The sequence below is a fragment of the Lycium ferocissimum genome, chromosome 7 (assembly GCF_029784015.1).
Source record: "Lycium ferocissimum isolate CSIRO_LF1 chromosome 7, AGI_CSIRO_Lferr_CH_V1, whole genome shotgun sequence".
Lineage (NCBI taxonomy): Eukaryota > Viridiplantae > Streptophyta > Magnoliopsida > Solanales > Solanaceae > Lycium > Lycium ferocissimum.
This window is the reverse complement of record NC_081348.1, coordinates 54,456,988-54,469,244: the sequence shown is the minus strand read 5'-3', so window position 1 is coordinate 54,469,244 and position 12,257 is coordinate 54,456,988. Positions and strand designations below refer to the sequence as shown.

At 36.1% G+C, this 12,257-nt stretch overlaps 2 protein-coding genes across 4 annotated transcripts; both read right to left on the bottom strand.

Annotated features, from left to right (window-relative positions):
- Nucleotides 1-266: 266 nt before the first annotated feature.
- LOC132062990 (embryo-specific protein ATS3A-like) lies at nucleotides 267-2,170 on the bottom strand. Its single transcript, XM_059455441.1, has 2 exons — nucleotides 2,010-2,170; nucleotides 267-1,159 (listed from the first exon to the last, which is right to left on the bottom strand). The coding sequence occupies exons 1-2, from the start codon at nucleotides 2,118-2,120 to the stop codon at nucleotides 695-697; spliced, it is 576 nt and encodes a 191-aa protein (XP_059311424.1). The 5' UTR covers nucleotides 2,121-2,170; the 3' UTR covers nucleotides 267-694.
- Nucleotides 2,171-6,608: 4,438 nt separating this feature from the next.
- On the bottom strand, nucleotides 6,609-10,462 carry LOC132065680 (uncharacterized). Of its 3 annotated transcripts, XM_059459180.1 has the most exons (4): nucleotides 9,433-10,251; nucleotides 9,129-9,354; nucleotides 7,794-8,118; nucleotides 6,609-7,274 (listed from the first exon to the last, which is right to left on the bottom strand). In XM_059459180.1, exons 3-4 carry the CDS (start codon nucleotides 7,947-7,949, stop codon nucleotides 6,780-6,782), a joined length of 651 nt encoding a protein of 216 aa, XP_059315163.1. In that variant the 5' UTR covers nucleotides 7,950-8,118; nucleotides 9,129-9,354; nucleotides 9,433-10,251; the 3' UTR covers nucleotides 6,609-6,779. The 3 variants fall into 3 exon arrangements, with proteins under 3 accessions (XP_059315163.1, XP_059315165.1, XP_059315164.1); XM_059459182.1 differs by lacking the exons at nucleotides 9,129-9,354; nucleotides 9,433-10,251 and adding an exon at nucleotides 10,352-10,462; XM_059459181.1 differs by lacking the exons at nucleotides 9,129-9,354; nucleotides 9,433-10,251 and adding an exon at nucleotides 8,511-8,690.
- Between the last annotated feature and the right edge of the window lie 1,795 nt (nucleotides 10,463-12,257).

Genomic DNA, 12,257 nt, shown 5'->3' with positions numbered 1-12,257 from the left:
GGATAATTCGAGATTGGAATGAAAAGTGGATAATGGGTTTCTGCACTCGGGCTCATGCTCTTAACCATATGGAAATGGAGCTTAAAGCACTTGTCCAGGGACTTCAACTAGCAACTGACCACCATCTTTGTCCTGTGGAGATCGAAACGGACTCCACTGAGGTGTTTAATACCATCAATACTAACTCCCCATTATATAACAATCTCACATCTCAATTCAGGTACTGGGTAATTAAAGAAATTGGGGAATCCACTATCCGCCATTGTTTTAGAGAAGGGAACCAGGTCGCACATGTTTTATGGCGCGGCAAGGAGCTAATGGACAAGAAAGAAATCAGTAAGTGTTTTTGTATAATGCCACCTTTTGTTATGTATCAAGTACTACTTGAAGATATGGGAGAAGTACACTACTAGGAAAGTCTCTTCCAATGCTTGTAATACTCTAGTCAACTTAGGTAACCTAAGTGTTATCAATGCTAATGTAATGTCTAACTAAGTGGTTATGAACAATAAAATCGTCTATCAATTGAAAAAAAAATAATACTTACAGCATGAAGTATTTGTTGAATGCGACGCAAGATGTGATTTTAAAACGGAAAATCTATCTCTATATGTTCAAATTGAATTTACTCGAAGTACATTACAAGTTTAAAATTATTGTGTTTCACTTTCATAATTTCATAAGACATAAAGGTTTATGGAGCTCTGTTTCCAAATACATTTCTCTTGCGCTTTACCCCAAAAGGTGTGACCTGTGTTTCACACAAGTTCGATCCGTGCCACACGCGACGAGGCAAATATCGTCGAAAATAGAATGTATTTGAGCTAAAATGAGGCCCTTCTAGGACTTGAACTTGAGCAAAACCAGGACGCCAATCATCACTTCCAGCCAATTTAAGATAGAGATAGCAAATTGATGATTTAACACATTGACCAGTGACTTGGAACTGATCCATCATGCAAGCTTGAAATGGTTTTCTTGGAATGTCATCAAGAACTTGTGGCTCCAATGGATCAACCCTCCTAACATGCTTGGAATTCAAATGGTGCACTAAAATGTCATTGGAATTTTCATCACCAAACCTTAGGCTTACATGGTTTGAGGTGTCTGCACCCTTTATACATGTTGTCTCTATTGTCACAAAATAGGTACATTTTTCCTGCAATTCGTCAAGACAAAGCAAGTTTCAATCAAAACTATTCGTTTGCAACCGTACCTTAAGACCAAAGGTAGATTTAAGATTTGAACTTTATGATTTCGAGTTCGGGATTCTACCACAGTGCATTTGATTTACTAGGTAGGCCCTATTACTAGGTATGAAATCTACTATTTTGTACTTGTTTAGTGAAAAATTTAACATGTACAAAGGATATGAGCTAAAGCTATTGAGTTTGGGTAAAGTATTCAAGCTACACTTGTTCTACGGCTCACCATCAATATAAACGATAGATATAAACGATAGCTAGGGCCATAGACGATGCAAATAACGCCTCAATTGTGGTTTCAACTTTTATATATAATGGTACTATGTTAAAAAAATCCACTGTCAATGAATTTAACAAGTTGTAGTAGATTATATTTGTCTACCTTAATTTTCAAGCTACTAATTTCACTCATAATGAATGAATACCCATAGTTATCTTTTGTGCAATCTAGAGCACATATAGAAGTCAAACTTCCTAGCCTCGCATTTCATTCTGCCCATGCCTCACTAGACATTAGAAGAATAGAAGTAGTATTACAAGCTAAGGAGAATGTGTGTATATCGTTAACGCATGTAGAATCTTATAATTAGTTTTAAATAACGAGTATGTCATGATTTTGTGCAAGAATATAGCGAAATGCAATATTTGATGTGAATGGCATAATCCAGCGTGAACTATATATCGAGTCTTTGAGCGCAAGTTGCGCTTGAAGCCACTAGTCTTGGGGCACATCGATCTGCCTGGGCATACCCCATCGTGTAAACTAAAATAAAATAAAATAAGTATTACTTCCAAATTCCGTACCTTCTTTGTTGAAAGGCTCTCACTTGTCGCATTGATGGAAACTTCCTTACCTGAAGCATAAAAGGAGAAACTTAGGACAAATATTAATGTTCCAAGTTTCCTTAACATCATCCTAAACTAATATTCTTGAGCTTAATTTGATAGAAAAGAGAAAGAAGAAGCTCTTAGAACCGCACACACATATACACGTATGTTATATAAGAATGTTTGATACTCATTCTTTGCTTCATATGGACGAAAAGGAAATATTCCTGGATGTTTTGCTTACTTGCAGATAATAACCATCTTTTGATAATAAGCTTCTTAATTGTTTCATTTGCTTTCAAAGATAACGCATATATTCCAGCCACTAATTTATTCTTAAACCATCCTTTGGAGAACCTTTAACTCAACTTTTAATTCCATCACAAAGATAACGCCTTTTGATTAAATGAGATAGAGATTGTCATAAAAAGATTTGAAAAGATCAAACAAAAAAGATAACAAGCATGGGTGAACAGAGTATTATATATGCATATCTCTTGCACAAACTCTTTATTAAATACTTCCTCCGGTCCACAATAAATGATTATTAAGATTTTAACACAGCCATTAAGAAAATCATTTAATAATATTAATTAAGAAGTTTGTTTGACTAAATTTTCCCTTCTCTGTCCTCCATTTTGATGAAGAAGTATTAGAAGACTTTTTAGAAGAAAAAAATTATTAATACTTTCTTGATTTTTTTAAAAAGTCGATTTTCTTAGAACAAATTTGAAAGATTAAATAATCACTTATTATGAATGGGGAAAAATATCTAGGAAGTTACCTTCAACTGGCAAATTTGTGATCTCTCATATTTGGAAATTTATAAAATCTTAGGGCCTGGGAACGCATGGTAAGTTGTGAAAGGGTCAATGACTGTTCAAAAAGTGTTGATAATTGAACAGAGTGATGAAAAGGAAATACTCCATTTAATCGTAAGACGTCAATTTACAGGTCGTTGATGAGTGGGGAATGAGGAAAAGTACTTATTTAAATACTTATTCGCACTAGATGCATGCATAATAATAATAATTACAATCTGTGTGAAATATATTCTTTTACCTCAAGTTTATCGCTTGATCATAATTAAAATATTAAATTATTTAATCGTGATATGATGAAAAAAAAATTTATTTAATCGTGATAAAGTAATACAGGTTATTGCATGCACGGAGTCCGTGAATGAAGGTCAGACACATCAAAAATCTCTTGGTATTCATTGATCGAGAGTGATAATTTTTCAAGATCTTTTTGCATTTTTGTTTCGGAGAAACTTCAGTTATGTGCAAGTAGTGGCAGCTGTATAGGGCAAAATCTGTAGACATCAAGTGGACGTATCAAAAGGTGACACGTGGAGATGGCGACAGGTCAGATTCGAGTCAGCGAACGAGAGGCTCCAGTAAATCATACGAGGCTCCAGATAAGTAATTCGGCAACTCGCTTCCGGAGGCAGAAACTACAAAGGATCCGGAAGAGCGTGCCAACTCACCGGTCAAACGACATTTAATGCACAGTCGTTACAGAAGACCCCAAGTTTCCTCCAGCCTTTATTTGGCTTTATTACTCTTTATTGCCTTTTATTGCAACATTAATATTGGTAATTGAGGGGGCACGATTCATGGAATCTGTACCTCATAGCTCTAGTATAAATAGAGGTACTCATTCTATTGTAAGACATCTGAAACATTATACAACAATATAGAGTATTCATATTATTCTTAGCATTTGCTCTTTCTTGCTTAATTCGTGGTGTTTAAAGTGATTTACTGCCGGACACTCTAGCTCAAAGTCTCTCCAAGGCCCAGGCTACACAACTAGCTATGCTTTACTTTCGTTTGTCTTGTTAATTATTACTTGCTATCTCATAATTTTGATTACATTGATCCACGTGTCCTTGACCTCGCGTACAAATTCAACTGTACCGATTTTCCGTGTAAACAACAGCGCTAGCTTGAAGTAAACAGTGCAATTGAATCTCCTCTTTTGAACATTTATTATGTGCACATAGAGTATCGTCTAGTTTGTTCGTTTATATATTGAACCTCGTTAACATAAAGGAAAATTCTGATGTAGTGACAAAGGAAATTCAAAAATTACTCTAAATCATAGGTTTAAATTCTGTTGGTCTCAAACCCCCTAACCAACTCAAAAATAATATCTTGTTATGATGAAATCATTAATTATATTCATTAGTCTACCTATCTAGTTTGAGATCGAGTGATAGTGCTTGATTTTATCTCAAAATTAAATATGGCCTCACGAGAAAGCTGATTAGAAAAGTAAAAATTCATTTTTTGTTTTATGCATCGCTTGAAAATAGCATTTCTTTGCCTCAAAGGAACTTATCCTTTTTGCTAAGGAACTTTTGTAGAGAAAAAGTCACTTAAGATTGTTTATACGCTTTACAATGTTCATATTGTCTCATTTGCCGACTCTTGACCAAAGGAGGTTTAAATAACATGACACTTTTGTAACTCCTAATTTTTTATTGGTTGGATTGGATTCTTTTGTAGCGATCCTGTTAACATAGTGTAAGGTACTAAACAACTCCAAGGGTGTGTTTGGTAGGAAGGGACACACTTTCCCTGAAAAATGTTTTCTTGAAAATGCTTCTCGCGGAAAATGTATATCTTCTTGTAAATTAAGTGAGTTTCTTACTCATTTTCTTATGTTTGGTACATATCTCAAAAACATTCGTATATAATCTAGGCAAACACTATGGGTACGCATTGGGGGTAGTGGGAATGGGGGCTATGGCCTATGGGTGTGAGTAGGGGGTAGGGTGTGTTGGAGAGTGCGGAGAAGACAATTAGTGTGGTATGCCATTTGTGGAACTTGTTTTCTCTAGCTAGTTCCACTAGAAAAGTTATTTTCCTCATTTTTTAGTAACTTGTTTTCCTAGAGAAAATATTCTCGGAAAACTTTACCGAAGCAAACATGGAAAAACTGAAATGTTTTCCTCTGTACCAACCACGCCCCAAATCAAGTTCTTTTTCCTGCAGAATATGGAACAAAAGTTCGAAGGGTACAAATGCAAAATGGCTCAAGTTTGCATTTGTGCTCTAGAAAGCGAATGCTGCTGATTAATCCAAACGCTAAGTGAAGGCCAAAAAGATTGTTTCATGCAAGGTTTTGAAGATATCTATCAGTACCAGGCACAATTGGTAAAGCAGATTGGCCTTTGCTGATTAAACAAATGAACATGAATTTTCAGCCAACCGTAAGCCATGAAAACGAAGTTTCACTTACAACAACATACCCAGTGTGATCCCACAAGTGGCGTCTGGGGAGAGTAGAATGTACACAGGCCTTACCCAACTTTGGCAAGTAGAGAAACTCTTTCCGATCGATCCTCAGGAAGTTTCACGTACCTAAGTAGAAACTCACTTAAGGGGTGTGGGGTGGGGTTGAAGATGAGGTGTGTTAGTGGGTGGAGAGGACACAATCAGTACTGTGGCATGCCACTTGTATAACTTGTCGTCCCGACTTCTAAAAGGGAAGTCATTTTCAAATTATTTTCCTAGAGAAAATGTTCTTCAAAAATTTTAACCAACCGAACATGAGAAAAGAAAATATTTTCTTTCATACCAAACACACCTTAAGTCTCTTTGCAAACCAAAAATTATTCACAGAAGGAAAGAGCTACATTTGAAGGGGACAGAAAATGAAAGCCATCAAAGAGAAACTATCGGGTAATATTGGGCCCAAAAAACAAAAAAAATCAGTGTCAGGATATCTGGCGAGGAGTTTTAGAAAAGTGAATGCAAATAGTTAATAGCCATGCCTTCCTAAGTGCCTAGGCTCCAAAGCAGTTTCGATCGAAGCAATTCCAGTATAATTAATGGTCACTTGTTCAGATGAAACTATTCGCGCGTCAAATTAAGTGCATTTGAAAAGTGCATACTGTTTGTGAACAACGATTGGAGGCCCCATAGAAGATCCAGTGAGCCCTTGTGCTTGTATCCGTCTCTCTTACGATCACTGTACAGTAAGGGTGTGTTCGGTATGGCGGCAAATGTTTTTCATGGAAAATGTTTTCTTGAAAAATGTGTTCTTGAAAAATAAGTGGATTTCTTATTTATTTTCTCATATTCATTTGGTGAGTGGAAAACATTTTCCGGAAAATAAATCACCATGCTTTCCTATGCTCCACCACCCCCCACTAACCCACCCTCCCCTCTCCCGCCCTCGCTCCAAATCAAGAATTCACTTACTGATAGTCTATCTTTCCTCAAACAAATAAAATTAAAATGAACACAAAAGGGTTGTAAACCATAAAGCATGGAAAATGAAACAAAATTTCTCAGATCTCATTGCATAGCCCAATATGAACCAATTGCACTATGAACTAGTGCTAGTATTTACTATTCCAATTCATACTGGACTACAGATTACGAGCTGCCATACATCACCTATTCAAGCCACTGTATTTAGAGCAAGCAAGTTCCTTTCACAACCAAAATGTTGAGTTTTCCAGAAAAGTTAGCTAATACACACCATATGATCAGGTGGCTATTCTCTCTGACATTTCTTCTAAAAATAGACCATAGCACATCTTGGATAGAGACTAATACTACACACATCAACTGTTCTGAAGGAAACCCCTCTATCATCAAACAAACAAAATTAGAAATAGCAAGAAAACATTAAAAACCAAGCTGGAATCTTGAAGTTTCAAATAAAAGTAAGAATAACAATTGCTTCCAAATCCTATCTAGCTATTCTCTTCTAACCAATTTGTGTATTCTATTGCTTTCTCTTGAATCGGTCCATCCACACCTTGCGAAAATTTTGATTTTTTGCCATGAATGCTTTAGCTAAAGTGTCACTTTGCACCAAATAATCAAAAGCGTCACCTAAGAACTTTTCCTCGTAACCTTTCATTGCCATAATTTCTTCATACAACCTTGTCACATCTAGTTGGCAATCAGCTATCTTACCGATTGCTGCAGCCACTTCTCCAAGCTTTGTTGATATATCACCGACCACATCTTGCGCATCATAAGAACGATTTATTTTGTGACTTGACTTGACTTGAGACGAAGTTTCAAAAACTACATCTTTTTCCTTGGATGACCTTTCAATGTCAATATCATTACCTTTCTCCGAGCTGCAATCTAAGTTTATATCATCAAATGACTTAGCACAATCACCCCTAGCTCGATCGTTCCCACACGCAAGATACATTTCTTCAAACATATAAATCTTCTTGTTGATGAACTTATCATGAGTAGGATGCGCCTATAATACAATGACAAAAAAAGAAACGGAGTTGAGCCAACCAATTCACAATGAAACAAAAGAGAAAAGCAGCAAAAGAAATGGCACGAAACTGGACAGATTATAATGACAGGTCAAACTGGACAACAACTGTTTTAAAACTAAGCAGAGTTACAAAAATTACAACCAATAAACACCAGATTCCACTCTCTTTTTTTTTCTGTCAAACCAGTAACATAAACCAAATCAGCAGCAGTTCTGGACAGTCACAGCTGCATGACCCTTTCTACTGTTTTGCTTTTCTTTTGTTATCTATTCTAATTTTCGTCTAATTTACTTTTCTTTTCATGTTATTTCTCTCTTACTTTTGTGAACAAGTTCATGACACAAATCACTTCCATTTGTGTCTGCCTATACCATACACATCTATCAAGCAACCAATAGAAATTAGGCGTAAACACATTGTGATGTACTTATCAGAAAGAACTAAGCATGACTACTATATATAAACAACCACATAGGATTAAAGAGTCACCGTACGTGAATATGGAGAGCATAGACTCTAGGACTCGCAGTAATCATCTTCAAGTTTTCATCCCATCCAAGACCACTTTTGTTGAGTAGAGTTTGTACGGTATTCCATGTGCTTCGTAGTGTTTTAAGATGATTCTCCACATGTTTAGCTGAATAGTCCATTCCAAGTTGTTGATTAATGGCATCCGAAACACGATTGAATTAGGTGGCCTTAAACTGATTAGTTGATTTGTTTCCTTGCTTCACTTCATCAACTAGGATCTCCAACATCAAATATTCCATTGGTTTTGACCACCTAAGCTGTTTCTCTCCTTTTTTCCCCATTTATTTACTGTTATAGGAAACATTCAAATAAGAATTAAAATTTGAAGCACAATCCTGGTTGCAATAGCCACTATAAACACCAAAAAAACACAAGGAATCAAGCACATAATGACCAATTCTGGCAGCTTCATTGACACTCTACATAGCCTTAGAGCATAGCAGCCAAGAAGAACATAGCAGTTGTGCAAAAATAAAGTGGTAGCAGCTGCGCAAAATTCAGCTGCAGCGACCAAGAACATAGCAACTGTGCAACATTCGGCTGCAGCAGCCAAGAGCATAGTTTATAAGGTATCACAATCGACAAGCAGAAAGCAATAAATATGAAATACACAAAAACACAATCGATAACTGAACAGAATCTCAACTCAAGCATATGAAATTACGAATCATAGAACTTACAACATCGACAAGCAGCTCAAACATCTCTAAATACACTAAAGTCCCCTATTCCTCCTCCTATCATAGTTTGTAAACATGGCATGAGCAATGGCATCTCTTTTCGATGACCATTCTCTAGCCTTTTCACGTCTTTCTCTTTGTGTCCAGTAGCTTTGACTCCTTTGAAAACTTTGAGTAATTTGAAATATTTTGAGGTTGAATTAGTGGCACCACGTCTACTTCTTGTATTATTAGGTCATTTGGCTCCAAATCAATTATGTGATTGTGCAAAATGCATGCCGCTAATACAACATCCACTTGTGTTTTAAAGTCCCAAAAGATTTCATTATCAATCACACGAAATCGTCACTTGAGAATAGCAAATGCACGTTCAACTGAGGATCTCAATGAGGCATGACAGAGATGAATAATTCTTTTTTATTTTGGGGAGGACGATCACTAGTATACTCTTGTAAGTGATAGCGTGCCGTACTCCATGGTATGGAGGAATAAACCCCTTACGAAGCCCATATCCGGCATCTACAAGATAATATTTATCTACAAAGCAAAAGTAAAGTTAATTAACATACATTATTAATCTATCTCTTTCCATAAACTACTTTAGATTGAATAAAATACCTTGGGGTATTTGAAACCCCTGTGGTCTCTCCAATGCATCATTTAATATGCGAGAGTCATGTGCAGATCCTTCCCAACCGGCAAGCACATACGTGAACTTCAAATTAAAGCTAATGGCAGCTAATACATTTTGTGGTCTTGTGCCTTTCTGGCCACGAAATCTACTGTGTTGCTCAATAGGAACAGACGGAAGCACATGTGTGCCATCTATTGCTCCTACACAATCCTCTATACAACGTAAGTTAATAATATGTATTATTTTTCAATAATTAACTAAAATTTAAAATTTTAGTATGTAACTTACGGCAAACCAAGGATAATACCGATAATTGCTCCTTACTCCAGTTGGACAGTTCCATCCGGTGATTTTACAAGAATTGGGTAGAGCTTCAAAACTACTTGAAGTACGGTGTGGAAGCATCGATGGATAGAGTCAATTGACCTACAAAAGTGTGACCCAATCTTGCGAAATCGTTCATTAAAACCAACAAATTTCTAAGAATATCAACACTTGTTCTTGAACAGACATATTTTTGGTTGAGCGCAACAAACTAGTACTTCGAAGAGCATTACATAGTTTATAAAATACATGCTTGCTCATTCTTATCTGACCTACACAATGAACATCGCTTCCATTCAAAATACTATTCATGTAAAATTCCTTTTCTTGGTCTTTATTAGTATAAGGTTCTCTAGGAATTCTACTTTGATTTTCGTAGGCTAGAATAATTGCAGCCCCGGAAGCTAAAACGGATGTGGCTGCAGCTCCAACTATCGCATCATCTTCATCTTTGTTAGTCGAATCCATATCTCGCAATCTAATATGAGTACTAGAATGTTAAAATACTGAAATTCTATAAGGTGATGACAAGCTTCACAGTGCCAACTTCATTTCCCCAAAACAAAAAGTAGAGGTACACAAATGCCAGTGCCATTCAACGTCTTTTACAGCAAAAAAAATTACTTTAGTTAATAATCTATAACAAAAGGCACACTGATTTATGCTACAAATTTGAAGAAATTGGCAACAAAAAATGGTAAAACTATGATTATTGAAGAAATCGAAAAGTTTATTCCTAAGTTGAGAGAACAAATCAACTCAAAACCACATGAATTACAAGTGTTCAAGCCGAAATCCAGGGAAGGGAAAGATTAAATTTTGAAGAAATTATCAACAAAAATTGTAGTACTATGATTATTAAAGCAGTGATTATGGAGACTACCTTTGAATCTTTGCAGAAATAACTATGGAGAAAGTAGGATGAAAAACCCTAGAGCTCTAGTGAGAAACAACGATGGAGAGAGAGAGGAGGAAATATGTGGAAATAACGTTTTAAGTGTATTGGGGGGAGGGAGGTATATCCCTAGCTGCGTGGGGGGTGGGGTATTGCATTTCGCGTCTGTAGCGCCAAGTTTTTAATTCCAGAAAATGACTTCCCTGGGCGCAGGAGGGAAGTCATTTTCTCCAAATATTAGGAAAACAGGTTGCTTTGAAAAACATTTTTTCAAAATTTTAGTGCAACAGAACAAGAGAAAATGAGAAAACATTTTCCTTGATACCAAACACACCCTAAAGGAGCAAACATGACAGTCCAGCCAATTACAAAATTGAACAGTCCTTCAGACATCTGGAATACAAATCAGAGCGGACGGAATGTTAAAAATGAGATCAATGTGAATGAATAAATTTGTACTTTACGAAGCACACATTTACTGGATGAAGCACTGGTGCCTCTATCAAGTGGACACCCCCTACTCTGCCAAAGCGTTCATTGTGTAAAGTTCAATGTCAAATTTAGGGTGAAAAGACAGATGGTAAACTGAAACGAACAATGTTAATAACCAGTAACTGCTTAACCTGCAAATTTTTATGCGTCTACAACAAGCAGATCAAGTTGATATGCAGTGGAACATCATCATGAATTCAACATTGCCAGTGTATGGAAGGGTTCTTTTGAAATGCTATAAAACAAGAGAAGATGGACCTTAAAGTCATAATGTCTCTTGACTAAAAAAAGAATGGTATGTATATTGACATTCTGAATGACACAAGAAAACAAATCGAAAAAGATGTGAAAGTTGAAATAGAACACCAATTAATTCAACCTTCGAAAGATTAAATAATTATGGCGGAGGCCCAAGACACATTTCATCGTTCAACAATCGACATTTCTGGTTAGTTTTATGTGTCAATATTGAGAAATGTAGATGATAAAATAGGTTTATTAATGATAAACAAAAGGAAAGATGAACAGTTATAAATAAATCAGGGTTGAGAATTCACCAGCAATTATGGTACCAATTGCTAAATAGAAGCAACAACAAGGAATGGAGGATAACTACTAAAATTCTTGCATAAACTAATCTGGTATAGCTAAAAACAAGTATTTAACATATTCCAGCATTCAAAAGAGGCAGGATAAAGAAGAAATTGAGGCAGAGCCCAACCACATCATTGGCTGTTTCTGAACTGATTGCCCACACCGGATCTCCCTGCATTATATATCAAAATATTTTCAAGTAATATGAAGTAGAAAATTCAGAATTGTTGGTTGTGGAGGTGTGTCCAGCAGGGGCGGAGTTAGAGTGTAGGGGAGCGAGTCCGGCAGAACCCAGTAATGTTGGTTCAAATCCTATATTTGTAGAAATTCATTTAATATGTACAAATTATTAATTTAGAACCCAATAACTCAAAAAGACTAAAATCCTCAACCTATAAGCTTCAAATCCTAAATCCGCCTCTATCAGTATCAGCACATGAAAGTTTATGAACAACACACACTCGCGTGTCTTTCATGAGCAGTAAAGGGGGAGAGGTGGAGGAACTAAATTCACTAGTCTTACGCACTTCTAACATCAATTATAAAGGCGAAAGACAACCATTTGGTAGAAAAATGCAAATTCCTTAGGGAGTTCAGAAAAATGAGTAACAAAAGACATGCAATCACAATGGGCTAAAACAAATCTCTAAGATTTTACAGCAGTATTTGGACCTATAAATGTATTTTGCATTTACTTATTTAGCGTTCTCTCTTTTCCCCTTGTCATGAAGAAAATCTAAATCTTTACACAATTCTGAAGTTTGAATATTATCGGAAAAGGGGATACACTTTAAGTAGCATGAAATGC

Bases quoted from the DNA above. Each gene is read 5' to 3' on its own strand.
- LOC132062990 (XM_059455441.1), bottom strand. From the start codon at position 2,120: ATGATGTTAAGGAAACTTGGAACATTAATATTTGTCCTAAGTTTCTCC. The intron at 1,160-2,009 runs GTACGGAATTTG...GACGAATTGCAG, and splicing joins AGAGCCTTTCAACAAAGAAG to GAAAAATGTACCTATTTTGT.
- LOC132065680 (XM_059459182.1), bottom strand. From the start codon at position 7,949: ATGGACTATTCAGCTAAACATGTGGAGAATCATCTTAAAACACTACGA. The intron at 7,275-7,793 runs GTACGGTGACTC...ATTGTATTATAG, and splicing joins TCTATGCTCTCCATATTCAC to GCGCATCCTACTCATGATAA.